Source organism: Dipodomys merriami, unplaced genomic scaffold (genome assembly GCF_024711535.1).
Source record: "Dipodomys merriami isolate MVZ:Mamm:240054 unplaced genomic scaffold, mDipMer1.0.p SCAF_13, whole genome shotgun sequence".
In the NCBI taxonomy this organism is placed as follows: domain Eukaryota; kingdom Metazoa; phylum Chordata; class Mammalia; order Rodentia; family Heteromyidae; genus Dipodomys; species Dipodomys merriami.
The window spans coordinates 23,303,031-23,323,914 of record NW_027202604.1 but is presented as its reverse complement, the minus strand read 5'-3'; the positions used below and the strand labels follow the sequence as shown (position 1 = coordinate 23,323,914).

The following is a 20,884-nucleotide window of genomic DNA, read 5'->3' as shown; positions in this document are numbered from 1 at the left end:
CTTTTTCTTGACCACTATGGATTCCAGAGAGGACAAGTCTAGTAGCATTGTAAAGCAACACACTTTTAAATATTGAAGTTAAAGTAATAAATGTACTTGACTGCTGTTGTTATGATACATGTTCTCCAAAGGCCCACATGTGAAGACTTGGTTCTCCAGTCCATGATGCTTTTGTGACAGTGCTGGAATCTTTACCTTTAAGAGGTGGGGCCTAAATAGGAAGTCATATAGAGGTGTGTCCTGGAAAAAGGTGTGGAAAGTGAGAGAAGGAATGGGTTAGGAGCGACGGGTGACAGTGTTCCTTATAGTCATGTACTGTTTTGTAGAATGGGAACTTCTTTGTACAACTAAAGATAATAAAAGAAAAAGAGGGGCTGGGAAGGTGGCTCAGAGGTAAAGTACTTGCCTTGCATGCCAGAGGCCCTGGGTTCAATTCCTCAGCACCACATAAGCAAAAAGCAAAAAAAGAAAAAGAAAAAGAAAGAGGTATGGGGAGCCAGGCCCCTCCTCTTCTTCTCTCTTTGCCTCGTAGCCACAGGAGGTGAGCAGATTGCTGCCCATCTCACGCCAGGATACCTTACCTGACACAAGCCCAAAGCAGATGAGTCACCATGTTCTGGAACCTGAGGCTGCAAGCTAAAATGAAGCTTTCTTCTTTTTAAGTTGACAATCCCAGATAATCTGACACAGTGATCTAACACAATGATTGAATAATTCCTACCACGAAGAACATAAAATTATGTAAGTCCAGGCTGCTTGCCTTCCTCCTCCTCTCCATAAGAAAACTTCATCAGAAGATCTAGTACAGATACTCAGAAAACTTACATGTGAGCAATGTATGTATGTATAGGCATTGTTGCTTATTTTTCCCTGGCCTTTCTGATTGTACTTAACATAGCTCGGAGATCCAGCAAAGCATGTCTTGAGCTAAGCAACTTTTTTTTTTTTGGGGGGGGGGAGGGTCCGGTCATGGAGCCTGAACTCTGGGCCTGGGTGCTGTCCCTCAGCTCTTCAGCTCAAGGCTAGTTCTCTACCACTTGAGCCACAGCGCCACTTCCGGCTTTTTTCTTTTTGCTTATATGGTGCTGAGGAATCAAACCCAGGGCCTCAGGCATGCAAGTCAAGCGCTCTACCACTGAGCCACCTTCCCAGCCCCCAGCAACTTTTAAAAGTTGTAATTTGGCCTCCTCTCAGGGAGGACACAGGGCACTGCTGCAGAGGGGCTGAGCTAATAAAGCCCCAAAGCCCAATCATAACCTTCAGATTTGTTTCCAGGCTAATGTCTATCTGGGATTTTGTGTTGTCAGGGCAGTAAGATTTGAGATCTGGAATACAGTAGAGCCTCTTTCCTCTTTCTGCAGACCTGATGTCTAGGAAGAGATTGACTAAGACATTGAAGAGAATTGACAAAATCTGGCTGTACACCTGTTGTCCAGGTCATATAACAGACAGGGCTAAGGGTGCTGCAATTTCCCTGCTGCCTGGAAATGGACACTTCCTTCCCAGCCTTGCTTAATATTCTGTGTATTCATTCATTCAAGATGCCATTCTAAATAAAAAACAAATATGAAGGCTGGTGTGGTGACACACAACTGTAATCCCAGCTGCGCAGGAGGTGGAAGTAAGTGGGTCACAGTGCAAGGCCAAAGACAAAAGTACAGAAGCCTGTCTGAAGAAGGACTAAAAGCTAATAAGGTTGTAAGGGCATGGTTCAAATGGAAGAATACTTGCCTAGAAAGCTCTTACCGCTAAATTCAAACCCCAGTATCACTAATTTTAATAAGAATAAATAGTGAACCGTGAATATAGTCACCATGTGGTTCTTTAACTGTTTAGTGGACAGGACACATTCAAATAATGACAGAAATAAACATTAAATTCTAAATGTCCGTCTTAGGGACTCCTTCAAAGGGTTTCAGATTGGCATTGGAATCTTGAAAGGCTTTCCCTATAGAACAAGTGATTGAGCAGAGACAAGGTGAGCAAGCTAGAGCTAGGTGATAGATACATCAGTGCGCATTTTGCCTGGCGACTGTTCTTACAGCTAAAAACACATTGTATTGGTGATGGTGAAGTGTTGGCTCTTGAGATTTTTTTTTTGTAATTAAGCACCAAGTTTAATATAAGAAAGAGGAAGGCGGTTATCCTCCTGGAATAACTCTTCTCCTTGTCTCTTAAAACAGGACAGATGGTGGTGCTATGTGCTCAGATAAGAAATGAATAGTGGCATAGGCCTATAATCCCAGCTTGTGGGAGGCTGAGGTAGGAGGATCATGAATTTGCTACATACCAACTTCCAGGCTAGTCTAAGCTACTTCGTGAGACTTGACCGAACAAAGCTGGGTGCCAGTTGCTCATGTTTGTAATCCTAGCTGTACAGGAGGCTGAGATCTGTGAAGCCAGCCTGGGTAGAAAAGTCTGTGAGAATCTTATCTCTAGTTAACTAGCAAAAAGCAGAAGTAGAGATGTGGCTCAAGTAGTAGAGGGCCAGCCAAGCATGATACACACACACACACACACACACACACACACACACACACACACACACACGATACAATAAATGGGCCATATTTGGGAAGAGAATAGGAACTTTGCCATAGAACTCTCCCTCTCTGATCTCCTATCATGTTGATGGTTGCATACACCCACACATATTTCCAACAGAGTAGCCACGATTCTGCTGTTAAGGAACCTGACCATCCTTCCTCACAAGGCCTAAAAGAAGTTCCTGGTAGTTTGTCAATGAGCTCTGCAGGCTGAATCAGCTCCTTATTCTGTCGCCAGGCAGAAATGACATCAAGGCATGGCAGAAAAGATAAGAATAAACTCCTTGGCTCAACTTCCTAATTGTGCACTGAGCTCATTTGTGTGATACGGTGCTTGAAATAATAAATCAACTGAACCATTCCCTTTTGCCTTTTTTTTTTCCTGTTGACATTTTCACTTGGTGAGACAGGTTGCTGCCTCTGCCTGCCCTGGGGACTTGCATAGGAGAAAGTTTACAAGGGATGAACTATTCAGGGCTGGGGGAGCTTGCGCACATGCCTGTTTTACAAATGCCTTTGGGTAGGAGAGGCCGATTATACAATGAGCCCTGCAAAGGTTTTCGCTTCAGCATAGAAATGTCGTGCCAGGGTGACATTTTGAAATGGAGTTATGGGTTGCATATTTCTGCATGTTAATTAGGAAGGGGATGTCAGCCTCAATAATGTTATATTGTTGTGCTTCCTAGAAGGTCTATAGAAAAGCAGCTGTCAATAGTATACTTTTAGGGGACACAGAGCTAAAGCAGGGGTGAAGAGAACTCTTGTTGGCCGTTGAGGAAAATGCGATGGTCTTGGAGTCCTGTTCTTCAGCCGGTACTGGAAGCCGGCTGTTGTGATAAACTCTGTTGGCAAACTCTGTCACAGAATGTTCTCTGTTGATAATGAGAAGTAGCCAAAAAAATCTGGGCTGTCCTCAGCTGTTCCGTGCTCATGAGAAGTCAGGGCCAGGGAAGTTTTGCTTCATTCCCCAAGGACTTGTGGAGTTTAGAGCATTCATATCAGACACAGACAGATCTGTGTTTGAATACTAAGCCTTTCTCATTATCTACATGACTCTCAGTTTCTTCATCTGAACATTGGCATATTGGCGCTTTTTCTGCAAGGTTGGAAATGTTCACTTGTAGCCAGGCGCTGGTGGTTCACGCCTGTAATCCTAGCTACTCAAGAGGCTGACATCTGAGGATCGAGGTTCAAAGCCAGCCCGGGCAGGAGTGTCCATGAGGCTCTTAGCTCCAATAAACCACTCAGAAAACCTGAAGTGGCGCTGTGGCTCAAGTGGTAGCGTGCTAGCCTTGAGCTGAAGAGCACAGGGACAGTGCCCAGACCCAAAGTTAAAGCCCCATAACCGACCCCCCCCCCCAAAAAAAAGAGTTCACTTGTGTTCTCTGTTTGGTGTCATATTCAAAATCCCTGGTAGTGGACATCTCATTATAGGCCTAAGAGGGCATCTCATTGTTTGATTATCCCTCTATACCTTTTATACTTTTTGTAGGGTGGAACAAAGGAAGGGAAACAGTTGAAAGAAAGTGATGTGAGCTGGTACATGACACTATCATGTATAGAGCAAAGAAAGTAGCAAGGCAAAGTAGCCAATCTGCAGTAATTCAGATGTAAGTGGTACCACAAAAAGAAGCTGCGTGAAGCCAGGGGTGGTGGTACATATCTGGAATCCCAGCAACTCGTGAGATATAGGCAGGCAGGAGGATCAAGAGTTCCAGGCCAACCTGGGCTGGACCAAAAAAGGAGGAGGTTGTGCCTGGGTGCATAGCCTTATGCCAGTCTTGCACTTATTTTCAAGAAGCTTATCCTATAGAAGACAGAAAAAGATCCCTTAGTACCCACCACCCCACTTACCCTGAACTGGCCTATAAGACACATATCTGTAGCTCTGGGCCTCTGTGGTCCTTATCAACAAAGGAGAAACAATCCTCTCCATGGAATGTAGGCCCTGAGTGGCAGCAGCATGTCGCCTGCATACTTGTTAGAAATCTGGACATCAGACTTACCTTGACCTGTGTGTGGGCACTTGTATTTCATGTGCTTATGTTTGCACATTGCAATTGAGGAGCACTGATGCATGCCACTCATGAGGATCGCGTGTCTGTTGCATTTTTACATTTTATTTCCAGTGCATAGTATCTGAGGGTATAAGAAAGACCATCTGTAAGGAAATGAGTGACAAGGTAAAAAATGATAACTTTGTACAAGTGAGAGGCCATACTGATTTGATTCGTTTGTACTCAGGGTCTGGGGTTACGGTCTTCCTTCACTGTTTTATAGAGCTTTAGAAATGGATTTGCATTCGCCATTAATTTTTAGATATGTGTGTGGGAAGCATTTTCTTTGGCTTGGCCCAGGTCAGAGGTTGTGTCTGTTAATTAAGGCCAGCATTGCCTTCTGTGGCCTGTTGCCTCCCTCCCCTTTCTTCTCTAGCCACCATCCCTGTTGAGTTTTATTGTCGAACCAGTTCTGGAAGGAGCAGCATAGAGGACTTGAGAAGGAGCCCAGGCTCCTCAAGAAGGATGCGCAGGGCCCCAGGGTTACTGTGGGACAGGCAGACTCATGGCTCTCCTGAACTGTGGTTCCTAGGTTACCACTGGCCGTGTGGTACTCTTAATTAAATTTCCACTCATTTCTACTTCTTCTGATGATCTGTACTTCATATCAGCCAGCAGTTCAAGATCCTGGCATAGAGACTCTTGTGCATACTGCATAATTTGCAAATGTTGTACTTCTGCCATGGCTAGACTTGGCTTGATGATAACCAGTATTGAAACTTGATAAAGTTTTGGATGATAGGAGTTGGGATCTCAGATTCCCCAGTTGTTGCTCAGGTCAAATAAGAGGTGAGTGGGCTAGGTACAGGCAGTGGAGGACTAAGAACATATAAGATGACTTGTTGCCCAGGAAAGCTAGTTTACCGCATCATAACCTACCTCATTGGCCAGAAGCCCAGTGCCAAAATGGATTTACCCAGAATCAATTCACTGAAAGACTATCCTGTGAATTCTTGAGGATATTCTTGAGTTTGGGATTTTCATACTGCCTGCTCATGCTGTTACATCTGCCCCATGCCTTAGATTGCCAAAGCTTTAGGACAGTGTCCTGGATTTAAGGTGTTGTTGGCAAGACCCACACCAAGGGAGAAGTAAAACTTATTGGCAGAAAGCCTCAATTCATTGAAGGTGTTGAGGCAAATCAGCTTTAGACCTCCATTTGCTTATCAGCATTGCCCATGAGAGGCAGAGCCCATGGAACGAGCCCTTGCAGTTATTCTAGTGGTATAGAGATTCCAGGTATAATTGGAAATGTTCCATATTCAAGTTATTTCAAAATAGCAGGTGGGTAGAACGCTTGACTAGCATGCAAAGTGCAATTTTCCAGCACTGAAAGAAAAATCAGATAAAACAGTAGGAGGTGTGGGGCAAGGAATGGGAAGAGGAACAAGTAACTCAAAACATCTCTCTAAAGGAACACATGAACCCTCTGCAATTAGAAGCCACTAGGTGGCAGCTCTGCTGTGGAAGTTACCTTACTGAAAATGAGAGAGGCTGGGAAGATTGACTAATAATACCCTGCCATATGTGTAATGTCTTCTGGTTGACAGAGTGCCTTCGAAAGATGTGGTATTGTGGACAAGCGCTGGTAGTTCACACCTGTAATCCTAGCTACTCAGGAGGCTGAGATCTGAGGATCATAGTTTGCAGCCATTCTAGGTAAAAAAGTCCCTGAGGTTCTTTAATTACACACACACACACACACACACACACACACACACACACACACACACACACACACACACACACACACACACACACACACACACACACACACACACAGTGGAGCTGTGGCTTAAGCAGTAGAGTGCTAGTCTTGAGCAAACAAAGCTCAGCAATAGCAGCCAGGCTCTGAGTTCAAGCACAAAGAATAAAATAAAAATAAAAATACAGAATATGTGGTACTGAATTTTCACCATCCTCCTGTAGGATTTATCATGGGGAGGGGTACTCCTATGTGTGAGAGAATCTGAGTATAGAAGTCTTGGTTATTTGGTTAGAAGTAGGATTGCTTGCTTATTTTGTTTGACTATTTGTTTTTAGCAAAACAAAAATAGTCAAGACTTGCCAGCCAGTTTAAATATAGAACCTTGGTAATTAAAAGTGATATAGCATTACTTTGATCTTAAAGATTAGAAACCCAGCATGGAACACTGAGTAGCATTTATCCAGCCTTATTCTGGTAGTTGACTTGAGCAGGAACAAAAAATTTGAAAAGGGCCAGCTCATTTGCTCACAATGATAGGTGCTGTAAGCATGATCTGGGTCATGTCTTAGAGTTCCAGCTTTGAGACTCAGAGCAAAGACTTACTAAAAGTGGTGGGTTTTAAAAAAAAATTTTTTTTAAAGCCTTGCTCTTAGGGAGCCTCACAGTCTCTTCTTGGAGAGACTGGAACTCTAGGCTGTCTTCTTCAAGTTCTTTATTGGTATGGGGTGCTGACTATCCTGAACACTGATGACATACCTATACATTATATGAGACCAGATGAGGAGGATTTAAAATTAAATTCCGGGGTGATTATGTGTCATTTTAACTCAAAGTGGAGATTAGATTTCAAATAGCTAAGTTTTATTTTCCCAGTTTTCACCAAATAGTTCTCACTCAGTCCATGAAAAAGTTAGTTCTGGTACCTGATGCACTCAGCACCCTCAAAGAGTGCATGGGGGTGGAGTTCTTTGATGTCACCCTCTAGAAGAGCAAGGTGAAGTGCAGTTCTTCAATCACACATACACTAATTCAGGAAACTGTATACTGGGTATCTTCCTTTAACTGGTTCGTCTTAATTCCTGTACCTAAGTGAAACTTAAGAGAGGGTTCCTGAGGATCTTAATAATAGATTGCCTTCAGTAAAAAAACTTATCTTCACTAGAATATGTTAAATCAAAACATGGTACCCTTTGATCTAACATGCTTTTTAAACACTTTTCTGGTGGCACTGAGCTGTAAACTCAGGACCTCGTACTGGTTAAGAAAGTCTTATAATCCCCCCTCCTCCACAGGTTGCCCCAGCTCTGTGATCTCTGTCTCTGCCTATTGGGGGGGCGGGAAACATATGCTACCATGTTCAACCAACTTTTTTATTTGTATGCTGATATTTAGCCTGTTATATCCCTCTTGAAGAAGTGTGCATGTGTATTCATAAATTTGATGATTGAAAAACACGGTAAAGAAATGATCTCAAACTCTCTACTCTTGAAAAGGAAACAGTATCTATGAGGATCAAGCTAACTCTAAAAGTAACTATAAGAAATAAAATAAGGTTATTATCTGTAGGTCTCATGACAATAAATAAGGTTATTATCTGTAGGTCTCGTGACAATCAATGTTTGAGTTTTGGGGTTTTTTTTTATGATTGTGTAATGAGATTTTTATGTTGTGTAACTAGGTACTAAGTTTAGACAGTAGGTTGGGTCACTGGGAAAAGCAATGTGTACATGATTTATTATTATTTACAAACTCAGCTTTACTAACACAGAATTGCAGGCCAGGATTTGTTGAAGGACTCAGCGTCACCTCTGATCTTCCTGGCTTTGCTCTCAGAGACATAAAATGGCCAAATGGCATTCTAACATTAATGTCTTTCCCCACTAGTCACTGAAGCAGGCTGAAACTTCCTTGGCTTATTTAAGACATTTGGGCGATGGAAGTTCAAGTACTGCTGGAAGAAGCAGGACAGGTAGATCAAGGAAAGGATATACCTGTTTCCCTCAGCACAGAGCATGAGTAGTAGTGATTATAAACCATGTTTCTGTTTGTACATAACCATATTTTCATGACTTCGTTCATATCTGAATACATCTATTTCCACTCAGTGTTTTCTGTGTGTGTGGGGGTGGTGTGTATGTAAGAGAGTCTTTTTTATATTCTCACTTGGCTTTCTTGCTCACAGTTAAGGTGCTATAACACTAGAGCCACATCTCCAGATTAACATTTTGCTGGTTAGTTTGAGATGGTGTCTTGCAGACTTTAATGCCAAGCTGACTTTGAACTTCAATCTTACTAGTGCCTGCCTTTCTAGTTCTAGGATTAGAAGCATGAACCACTGGCACCTGCCTACTTAGTGTTTTCTTTAAGATTTTTTTCTTTTTTTTGGTCAGTTCTGGGTCTGGGCGCTGTCCCTCAGCTATTCAACTCAAGGCTCGCAATCTTACCACTTGAGCCACAGCACTACTTATGTGGTGCTGAGGAATCAAAACCAGGGCCTCATGCATGCAAGGCAAGCAATGAGCCACCTTCCCAGACTCAAGATTTTTAAAATAGATTTGTATTAATTTATTTTTAGTTGGGCATATAACAGTTTATTGGCACAAATACTGTGTGCATGTCCTTTTTTTATAGAAAACATGTTGTACAGATGGGTTACAGTTATCTAAGTCAGGTATTGAGTACTTTTCTTTTGCCCAAGTAAACATGGATTATGCTACTCCTGTTCATCTCATCTCGCTGAGAAGACAGGAGGCATATACACTTACTGATTGAGATGGAGTCTTGCTAATCTTTTGTCATCAGCCATGATCTCTGTTTTCTGAATAGATAGGAGCCAGGCTTGAATCACTATACCGGACCACTTTTTTTTTTTTTTTTTTCTTTTGTGGTTGCGGGGCTTGAACTCTGGGTCTGGGTGCTATCTCTCAGCTCTTCAGTTCAAGGCTAGCACTCTACCACTTGAGCCACAGTGCCACTTCTGGTTTTCTGAGTAGTTTATTGGAGTTAAGAGTCTCACGGACTTTTCCTGCCAGGGCTTTGAACCGTGATCCTCAGATCTCAGCCTCCTGAGTAGCTAGGATTATAGGCATGAGCCATCAGCCCTCAGCTTTACTTAAAACAAAAACAAAGACATAAACCTCTTGTTTCCATTTCTTGGAGTTCATTTCAATAATCATCATTTTATATGATCCTATGCACATAGCTATTGAGCCCTTGTGATCCTCTCCTACAAATATCCTCCTTTGGTCTCACTGTGCGACTATTTATAGAGTCGTCTAATTTATTATGTCCAAGTGTAATTTTTTGTCATTTATTGCCCATTGGGTTTACTTGTAGATTTATAGGCACATTCTAATTATTACAAATGAGGGAAATTATGCAATCTGTGTTTCTTTGGGTCTGACTTATTTTTCTTAATATTTTTTCCAATGTCATTCTTTCTGGTGGAAGTATACAAACCCATTGTGTACATATACCACATTTTCTTGATCCATTTGTCCATCTGGGTCGATTCCATATTTTACCTATGGTAAATAATGCTGCAATGAACACAGCTGTGTTGGTGACTTCAGTGTGGCCTGGTGTACTTTTAAATGTAAACTTTCAGAAGGAAAATCTTTTTACTATCACCTCTATTATTTATTCCATTAATTCACTTCTTATTATATAAAGCCATTTTTTTTACACTCCTAGTTAAAAAGAAGTGAGCTTTTTAAAACCATGGCTGTTTTCTTTTCATTGTAAGGGCTGATAGAACTTACCCAATAGCTTTGACTCCACAATTTAAAATAAAAAAGAATGCAAAAATCTATTTACTGTAACCAATCAGAATCCCACAGCGCATTGGAAGTGAAGACAAACCATGACTAGAAGATATGGTCCTAAACAGAGCCCGCAACCACGACAACACAGAGTTCTCTGTTAAAACTTGGCAAGGGTTTGTTCCCTCACTGCCCGACCCTGAGAGTCAAGCCTGCCATTTAGTTGAAGAGGTGCCACGTGGTATTCACTGCCCTCCTTTTAAAATATTGCCCTGGTCCCCTGTAGAAGAGGGAAGGTGACCTCAACTTCTGAGGCCTGCAAAGCCGCTGACAGTAATGAGTTTTTATTTTCTGTTGGAGGGACTCCCTCTGAATGGGATTCAGCATTGTGCTGGTGCCTACATATGAATAGATGACCGATTGAAATTCAAATTTAATGAGGATGCAGGTTTGCTCTTCAGTACAGCTGCCTTTGGTTTTTTTATTTGTTTTTTTTCTTTTGTTTTGTGTTTTGTTTTTTGGCCCTGGTGGGTTCTTTGCATCAAAACAGTTGAGCTTTTCTCTTCCTTAGTACCATCACCCTAAAGTTAACTGGGCAGGAAAGACATCTTTGCCAACCCATTCCAGAAAAGAAATCCAGTGTGCTCTAGTTTTCCAGTTTGCTTTTCTTTTATAACATAAGTGTGAGATTTGGATGTTAAATCTTGGTGGGGGGAACAACAGAGTATTCTTTTTGAAACATGCAAATGTGTCTCTTCATCACCTAGGAAACTATTATGGGACACCCAAACCTCCTAGCCAGCCAGTCAGTGGGAAAGTGATCACGACGGATGCCTTGCAAAATCTTCAGTCTGGCTCCAAGCAGTCGACTCCGAAGCGAACCAAGTCCTACAATGATATGCAAAATGCTGGCATAGTCCATGCGGAGAACGAGGAGGAAGAGGATGTTCCTGAAATGAACAGTAGCTTTACAGGTAAAGGCCACACTGTGTCCCAGATGTATAGATGGATGGATGCATGCATTCATGTTGGGTGAGAGGGTGGTATAGACAGTTTGAGTCTTAGGAACATTGCTAACATTCATGTTCTGTGCTGAGGGAAACAGATAGGTCCTTTCCTTGATCTACCTGTCCTGATTCTTCCAGAAGTACTTGAACTTCCATCCCCCAAATGTCTTAAATAAGACAAGGGTAAATAGGTGTGTATGTATGAAAGAGAGTTGAGAAGTTTCAGTCTACTCCATTTCTTTTTATTCCAGGATCTATGTCTTAAGTTTTTTTCTTTGTTCATTGATTTTTTGGGGGAGGAGGAGGGCTTGGAACTTCTCTAGAATTGCAGTTAGTAAAGATCCACTGAAATATATGAATTGGTTTTGTCAGTTTAATGTCAGTTGATGCTGCATGGAGGTCCAGCAACATATTCTCCCACACACTGGTAAGTGCAAGTATTAAGAAAGTATATCCTGGGTTGAATTAACCTATGCAAATCTTATATACCCTTAAAGAGACAGAGGTGGAAAAATTTAAGAAGACGATGACACTGGTATCATAACAGTAAACATAACCCAAACCTTTTGCCAGAAGTATTGAGTGAAGCAGATGGAGCTGTTTGCCATGAGGCTTAGTTCTTGGTAGTTGTCTTTTTATGAATAATATACTTGATTTCATTCACCTGGGAAAGGACCGGCTAGTATTTCTAAGTAGTTTGAAGATTTGAGTCATGAAAATTTCTATTCTTGGACTGGGAAGGTGGTTCAGTGGTAGAGTGCTTGCCTCGCATGCATGAGGCCCTGGGTTCAATTCCTTAGCACCACATAAATAGAAAGAGCTGGAAGTGGCACTGGCTCAAGTGGTAGAACACCCAGGCCCAGAGTTCAAGCCCCACAACCAAAAGAAAGAAAAAGAAAAAAAGAAGAAAAAAAAAGAAAATTTCTATTCTTACAAACTAGAATAGGGTAGACTTCTTTTTGACTTTTAGTCACAGTATCTGGAAGAAATTTCTCATTTTTATGTATGCTTTTTATTAAAAATCAACTGATTCATCCCTTGGGATGAATAAACATTCCTTTGGGAATATTTTATGTATTTATAGTAATTCTCAACAAAGCAAAAACATTATAGAAAAGAAGTGTTAACTTTTCAATTTTTTCTTTTCTTTTCCCTTTTCTTCTCTCTCTTTTTTTCAAGTAATGTGTCTTGAAATCGTGGTATCTTCCTAACATTTCATTTTAAAAACATCTTATGCCTTAACATGTATCTCCATGGTTCAATAAATAAGACTAGCAAGTTTTATCATAAAACCCAAAATGTAGATGTGGTCATAGCAACCAATGACATTGCAGGTCAGGTGCTGAGAAGCGGCTCTTCAGGAAGACTCTGTCCATGGTCCCCAGGAAGATTTCTCAATAGAAAACAAGAAGAAAGTAGAAGTAGCTGGCACTAGGACTATTTGCATTTCTTCTTTTTTTTGGTCTTTTTTTTGTTGGTCATAGGACTTGAACTCTGGACCTGAGTGCTGTCCCTCAGCTCTTCAGCTCAAGACTAGTGCTCTACCACTTGAGCCACAGAGCCATTTCCGGTTTTCTAGTGGTTTATTGGAGATACGAGTCTCATGGCCTTTCCTGCCCAGGCTGCTTTGAACCACAATCCGCAGATTTCTGCCTCCTGAGTAGCTAGGATTATAGGAGTGAGCCACCAGTGTCCAGATGTTTGCATTTCTTAAATCCAACTGCCATAAATTTCTGCCAATAGAAAGCATGACTTAGAAAATCTGACCTCATTCTAATTCCCACTTGAAATTTAGCCTGATAGATAACATTGCTGAAATAAGTGTGATCCTTAGTTTTCTGCACAAAACAGAAAGTGAAGTCATGTGGCACGTGATTATGCCCTTCAAGTTCCCACATCCATACCAGAAAGGCCAATAAGGTATGCTGAGAAGCAGTGGTAGCGCCAAGAGAGGGAAGGGGAAAGGCAGATAGACCAAAGGATAGAGATAGCTATGAGATATACATGTATGTGATGAGAAACCCTCAATATATAGGACTGCGTTGAATGAATGAAATACCTTCTTGCCTACAAAGCTGATCATCTGTCCTACACTAACTCATATGAAGTCTCTCATGTAATTAACTCTACCCAGTTTATGCTCTGGGGGTGAAGGTAGCTGTGTCTCAAAGAGTGTAGCACTCTGGTGTGCTTTAAGTAGCAATCCAGCATGGCTTTGACCATAAGAGTAACAGCTACTGACTTGACTCTGGTCAGGCCAACTGTGATAAAGGCATGGGAATATTATCCAAGTGTAGAAATGCAGTGTATCCACCAAAAACAATCTTTACCAGGAATATTTTATATAACCTCTTCCTATCTTTTGCTCCTATCTTGGCAATTTTGAAAGAGCTATGTGCTAAATAATATGCCTAAATGGCATGCAGAGTATCTGCAGACAGAAGCCAGGGAGCCTAGTGGCATCACGGTCCTAGGAACACAGCCTCCCCTTCTGTTCTGCAGACGATGATCCAGGCAGATTCTGAGCAATGAACAGAAACTCACTGCAAGGTTGGCTGTTGAACACTGACCATGGAACAGGCATCTACAGATTGCACTAAAGATACAGAGTTAGAAGGGCCCCCCTGAGGGAGAACACTCTTTATGTGTGCTGAGTCAGAGTATAGTTGGCCAGAGTATACAATTATTTACACAAACAAAATCTTTTGTGTAAACATTTGTTTATTATGGATAGTTTGGTCAGTATATAATAAACCACCATAACCAGAAAAGTCTGATTTTCCCACTAACTGTATCCAAGAGACATCAAAAGGTTATTGAATTGTAATTTTAGGCTTTTCTGCCTTTCAGCATCCTGTTGCTGGTCATTAGCTTACTGACTCTTGGGTGTCATTTGTAGGCAACGCTGAAGGATTGTTTTGAATATTAAAAGACAATACTCCTTTGGCTAATGTTTCTCTAGTACTGGGTAGAAGGCCCTTTTCTGAGCTCTTTTCTTTCTCCTTAAGCTCTTTATGCATATGTCGGGAGGTCACGTCATGTCTCCACTATCACAAAGACCCAGTGTGTTGTCAGAGCTGCCATGCCGACCCAAAAATGTGTTTTAAATCAGCTTTATCAGCTCTAAGAGGCCCCAGTGATTTTGACTGATTTGTGCACAGCAAGAGATGCACGTAAATCTGAGAGCATAGACAATTTAAGATAAGCCTCAAGGTTTTCTTTTCCCCAACATAAGCTTATGTTCTTAAAGTCACTTCCAAAAGTCTCCAAGTGCATTGGGGAGGGAGTGCGGAAGGAGGTTCAATGCTTGAAAGATTCTGATTTACTAGGAATAACGTGTCATTCAGAGATGAGCAACTTGCATATTCCATTCCCGGTCCACAGTTGAGAATGCTAAAGGCCAGCACACGTTTCACCACTAAAGGATGGATAGACTGGGCATTCCATCTCCTTATCTGGGCTCACTCCAGCATCCCCTTCTACCTATCCTCTGTGATTTATGGGAATCCTTTAGTAAGAAAGTGATAGCAAATGTTTCATAAATTAAATGAAAGAATTTTTCCCCTTTAATGCAAACATGTATCATAGTCAGTATCATGACTGGGGCTGTGAATTCTTGAGTCTGTCCTGTGTCTACTTCAACTTCTTAGTGTTGGACTTTGTGTGTTTCCTTTCAGAGAATGAGGTTGTTGGGTTAGGGTGTGAATCCATTGGTAGAGCATTTGTCCAGCATGTATGTTTGATACCCAGCACTAGGGGGAAAAAAAGAAAAATGAGAAAATGAGATTGTTTGTAAGGTTTGTTTGATCTTAAAGAAAACCTATAGAGGGCATATGCAGTTAAATAAAAACAAAACAATTAGCCAAGTACCAGGTAGCTCATGCTTATAGCTACCAACCTCCTAGCTACCCAGGAGGTTGAAATCTGAGGATCATAGCTGCCAGCCCAGGCAGTAAAGTGCATGTGATTCTATCTCTAATAAAACCAGCAAAAAGCCAGAAATGGAATTGTGGCTCAAATGGTAGAGTGCCATTTGAGTGAAAAAAGCCAAGCAAGAGCTTGAGGCTCTTAATTAGAACCTCAGTACTAATAACAAAAAAAGTTTCTTATTTTGACCTAATTTCCTTTATAATTCCTTCAAACTTTTGATTATTCTTAGTTTTCTGATGCAAGTGGTGAAACTCTATTGGCCTAAGCAGAAAAGTGGCTTTTAGGAGTTGCCTTGATTGTAGGTATAAGCAACTTTCTCTATTTTTCTTCTCTACTTTTCTCTGTATGGGTTTCTTTCTTCAGTAGGTCTTGCCTAGCCATGTCAGGAAGCCATAAACACGAAAGTGTAAACTGTCAGCTCAGTAACTCAACATCAAGAGGCTACCACTTTCTCTGTAGTTCAAGCAAAACCTCCTTTTCTTTTGCCTGAGATATCACACTTACTCCTGAATCAACTGCAAAGACAAAAATGATGGAGTACTTCTTGTTGACAAAGCATGTTCTCTGGGACTAGAAGTAGCTTAGTGTGGGTTTCCTCCACATAGACCTGGAAGAGAGGGCACAATTTCCACACTGAGAGAAGCCTAAGAAGGAAGAGATGCAGGACAGAAAACCTCTGCTGGCAAGGCTAGCCTCCTCCATGAAGCTGGGTTTGGGTTGAGATGCTTGTTTTGCAGGCTCGGCAAATTCTCCGTCCAACTTTCAGATTACCTTCGTTCTCCTGTGTGTCATTGGGAGCGTCTCATCAGAGACAGCTTTGAAAACAGCCTTTTATTATTCTCTACTCTGCTTTCACTACATCAGAAATGTCTCCAGGAGAATTACTGTGGAGATAGAAAATCACTGCCTCCCCTGATTATTATGTTTCAAAGCCCCCTGGAGATTGACATTTAATATCATCAGCCTCTATAAAAATTCAGCCAGAATGTCAGCAGCACTGTTTGTGGATACTTTGGTGAGATCACCCCTGATGTTTCCAGTTAATAAGAAGGCAAGGAGATTCAGGCACTCACAGGATCTTGTAAGACCCAAGTCACATTAGTCCTCCTACGCTCAGAACTGTCTTGGTTTTCACAGGAACAGTCTCTTTGGTTTTCCAAAAGTGACTCGAATCTGACTCACTGATATAGCTGTCTCCATATCCTAAACTTTTATATCCTTTCTAGCTTAATTTGTCAGTCTTTGATCTTTGCCAGTGTCTTCCAAACTGTTTTAAATAACATCCGAAAATGCATAAAAATGCCACAGCTTGGAATTTTGGTGAGTCACAAACCAAATAATACCGATGGTATTATTTGATGGCCTGCCTGCTTTTTAAGAGTTTTTAGGGTTTAAGTTGTTAATTGAGTTCTTCTTTGACTTTTCCAGAATTGTGTGTTATATTTGGGTATGTTCTCTTCTTATCTTTAAGTAAAATAATTCTGTTGGTGTGTTTTGTTCAATTTTAGTGCTGGGGATTAAATCCAGGGCCTTGAGCACACTAAGAATACACTCTACCACTGAGTTCATTCCTAGGCCAGGTGGTGATGTAAGGAATATTTGCCTAAATAAAATAGAAGTCGGGCTGGGAAGATGGCTCAGTGGTAGAGCGCTTGCCTTGCATGCATGAGGCCTTGGGTTCGATTCCCCAGCACCACATAAGCAAAAAAGAAAAAAAGACGGAAGTGGCTCTGTGGCTCAAGTGGTAGAGCGCTAGCCTTGAGCTAAAGAGCTCAGACACAGTGCCCAGGACCAGAGTTCAGGCCCCATGACCGGACCCAAAAAATAAATAAATAAATAAATAAAAATACAATAAAATAAAATAGAAGTCATAACCAATGGGCAGCAGTTAGGAAAAGATAAAGGATTGTGAACATAGATAGATCTGATAGATCTGTCCAGTACGTCCCAAGCTTGGAGTTTGATTCTGAATGCCTCTGTATTTATTTTCTTTCTCTATATCTCTCCCATCTCCCCCCCCCCCCACTCCCCAATCTCATCAAACAGCCGATTCTGGTGACCAGGACGAGCACATTCTCCAAGAAACAACAGTCCCACCTGTGAATAGTAGCATCGTCGCTGCTCCCATCACGGACCCCTCTCAGAAGTTCCCACAGTACCTACCTCTTTCTGCAGAGGATAATTTAGGTCCTCTACCTGAAAACTGGGAGATGGCCTATACCGAAAATGGAGAAGTCTATTTTATAGAGTAAAGTATACAATTCTTGTTATTCAAATCTCTCTCTCTGTCTCTCTGTCTCTCTGTCTCCATCTCTGTCTCTCTGTCTCTCTCTGTCTTTCTCTCTCTGTCTCTCTCTCTCTATGTCTCTGTCTCTGTCTCTGTCTCTCTGTCTCTTTCTCTCTCTCTCTCTCTCTCTTTCTCTGCCTTTCCGGTGTTTTTATTTGTTATAGCAGGTAGGGGTATAATTTAAATTTAAAAGAACCGGTCACTCACTGATGCGATTCTTTTCTAAGATTTAATGAGCCTTATATCCAAAAGGTATTTATTTATCCATTTCATTCTAGTTATTCAGTCTGAAGAGTTCAAAGTGATAAGGTTAGCAATTCCCTAAAGGGTTAGTAAGTAAATCATAGTGTATATAAATTAAGTTGGGACATATAAGTATTATATTTGACCATTAAAATAAGAAATTCCTTTTTATTCTCTGTTATTTTACTTTTTAATATTTTATTGTAAAGCTGCTGTACAGAAGGGTTACAGTTACATGAGTAAGGCAAATGAGTACATTTCTTGTGGAGCAGTGTGGTTTTTTTCATCATTGGGTTGTGATTTTTTTTTTACAGTTGTGTTTTCAGATTTCTTCATATATTGTGGATACAATTAATTCCATTACTGTATTTGTGATTCACAGACTTTTTTTTTCAAGTCTGGCTCCTCTTTTCATTGTATTGTGGCTTTCAAGGAACAGAAACACTGCTTTGACTCGGTTATCATTGAGATTTGCCCTTTTTTATGGATCCAAAAAAGAGACACAAAGCTAATTAAAACATTTAAACTTAATAGTACAAGCAACTAGGTTCCATCTCCAACATGTAATAACTAAAATAAAGCAAAATAAAGTAAACTCATATGTATGTTTATTATCCCTTCCATAGAATGAAATTGACAGTCTACTACTATGGAGACAAAAACAAGAGAGGACATTGTAGAGGAGTATAGGAAGAATCTCACTTCTGTAGTATAGATGATTTGGAGTCAGGTGCTGGTGACTCATGCCTGTGATCTTAGCTACTCAGGAGGTTGAGATCTGAGGATCATGGTTCATAGCCAGCCCATGCTGAAAGTCTATGAGACTCTTATCTCTAATTAACCAGCAAAAAGCCAGAAGTAGAGCTGTGACTCAAGTGGTAGAATGCCTACCTTGAGTAAAAAGCCAAATGAGAGCACAAGACCCTGAGTTCAAGCCCTAGTACCAGCACTAAAAATTAATAAATGAGTAAATAAATTCATGTCTAGACACAATACATTATGTAGCAGAGATATACATGTGTTTCTGTGAAAAGGTTTGGAAGTATCTTAAGGAATTATTATATAACATATTTTTTATATGTATCATATAAAGAATGAAAATGAGAAAACATAATTTCTCTCTAACCGATTGGGATTGACTAGAAAGGCATAGAGCTTAGGACAGCCTCTTTGGGAACACACCACCTAGGGGGAAGTCTGAGCTCTGTGAGTTCCCAGTCAGAGAAGGGCCAGTCTATGCAATTTTTGATGCTAACACAATTAACCAGCTAAAAGCTAGAAATAGAGCCATGGCTCAAGTGGTAGAGTTCTAACCTTGAGCAAAAAGGGAACAGTGCCCAGGCCCTGAGTTGAGTTTAAGCTCCAGGACTAACACACACACACACACACACACACACACACACACACACACACACACACACAGAGAGAGAGAGAGAGAGAGAGATAGGAAAGATAACTTTTTCTGGGAGTCAGAAAAGTGCAGTGATTGACCTGAAAGGTCACACTATTGGCTCCACTTACTACTTGTGGACTTATCAGTTGGGAACTGAGTTTCCCTGTCTGTAAGAGAAGGAGATGAGGGTACTACACGCTTATCTTGTCACATAGTGGTGAGAAGAGAGGAGATGATCCTGTGAAGGACTTGGGCCAGCAGTAATTAGTCATTCCTGCTTCTCTTACCGTTTTCGTTACTGCAGTTATTACAGAGGAATTTGAGCATTGTTAGAGGAAAACTGAGTGTCAGCGATAAGCCCAGAATTCTGTGCTTTGCTTTTGTTACAAATTGCCTTCAAAATTATGTCCATTAAGAAGAATTGTGCTGAGAAAAGGAAAGTATAATAGAAGCATTCTTGATACAGAATAATGTGTGAACTCAAATCTGTGGATAAGAATATACCTGTAATTTCACTGAAGTCTGAATTAGACATTGGATATGCTAACGGTTAGGGATAAGCTAGCCTCACAAATAACACTAGATACCTCTTTTTCTTACTAGAATTTAGCTTTTACTTGGTGAGAAGCCAGTGTCTTCATTGGTCTAATGTTCAGAAAGTGAAGTGAAAATGTGGCCTGTGACAAGCATGAATTTGTTCTTCACTTAAATTTCTAATCTCATAGATACTAACTCTACATAGCATTTTTGGCTGGGGTCATAGCTCAGCAGAAAGACCTCACCTGATATACATGATGTGCTGGGTCCAATCTCTAGCAATAATAGTAGGAGTAGTAGGAGTAGTAGTAAGGAGGAGAAGGAAGAAAAGGAAGAGGAGGAGGAAAGACAAATACACAGCATTTATGTGGTAGCATAAATATTTGCTGGTTACTGAGTTTTCAAGTGTTTTTCATTCAGAAAAATATCTTCTTGGAGCTCTTACATTGAATAGCAAGTTAAACTAGAATTTGTTTTGTGTATGTTTTACAGTTTTGGAAATATCTAAAATACTAGTATGAAAAAAATCCAAAATGGCCCCAGGAACCTTGGACATTGTGTAGAAAACAAATCTGAGGGCCTTTGAAAGGAGAAGCAAATCAAGCACAGGGCCTCCCCACCTAGGAAGCAAAGGACGGCCAGGGGAACCATTTCTGGGGTTTTCTTTTTACTTCATTTATATCAGGCTTGGAGCAATCCAAAAATGCCCGTGGATAAGACACAACAAGTCCTAAGGAAAACTTAGTTTCCCTCGTCAAGGCATCAGGAGGAAAGCATCCCATGTGCCAGGACTCTCATCGAGCAGCTCTTAGACTCCAGCTCATAACTCAGAAACAGCCTTTGGTCTTCCTCCTGCTCTGACAAAGTCATGTGGGAGGCTGGGCCTTTCCCCTTGACAGGGTGCCCAAACCTTTGCTACCCAGTGCTGTCAGAAAGACTGAATGCAAAATGAGTGCTTTGCTTTGAGTAAGGTGAAAGCCGTGAGGAAGTCTGGATCTCCATGTCCATCCCGTGGACAGATGCATGGTTCCCCTGCCATGTTCAAAGAGGATAAGAAGAGGCAGGATGCTCACTTCCGTCATGAGGTGGAGTTCACCGTCTTCCTGGGGAGTAGCAACCCCAGTGGGGATCAGTAGTGAGATTTTTACCAGCTCCCAGACACGTGGCTATTAAAGCTGAGGGAGCTGGTTTACCTACTTCCTCTATAGAATCAATCAAAGCCAGGAGGAACCCCCCCCTTTTTTTTGAAGGAATTTCAGGGGCAGCCATCTAATTAAAAATTTAAATAACAGTCTGTAATGTAATACCCAAAATGTTCAGGTTACTTTTTTTAAAAAGTCTGTTTTACTGAGAACCACGAAGATCTAAAATTGGGTGAGAGAAACAAGTCAATAGATACTAACATAAAGATGACA

The 20,884-nt window shown here is 41.1% G+C and overlaps 1 protein-coding gene across 21 annotated transcripts in view; it reads left to right on the top strand.

Moving 5' to 3' along the window:
* Magi1 (membrane associated guanylate kinase, WW and PDZ domain containing 1) overlaps positions 1 to 20,884 on the top strand; it is a 551,837-nt gene that overhangs the window by 432,647 nt on the left and 98,306 nt on the right. For all 21 annotated transcript variants that reach the window (XM_070018902.1, XM_070018908.1, XM_070018909.1 and 18 more), the window contains 2 exons: positions 10,840 to 11,046; positions 17,056 to 17,257. In XM_070018902.1, coding sequence (XP_069875003.1) covers positions 10,840 to 11,046; positions 17,056 to 17,257 — 409 coding nt within the window. The remainder of the gene's footprint in view (positions 1 to 10,839; positions 11,047 to 17,055; positions 17,258 to 20,884) is intronic.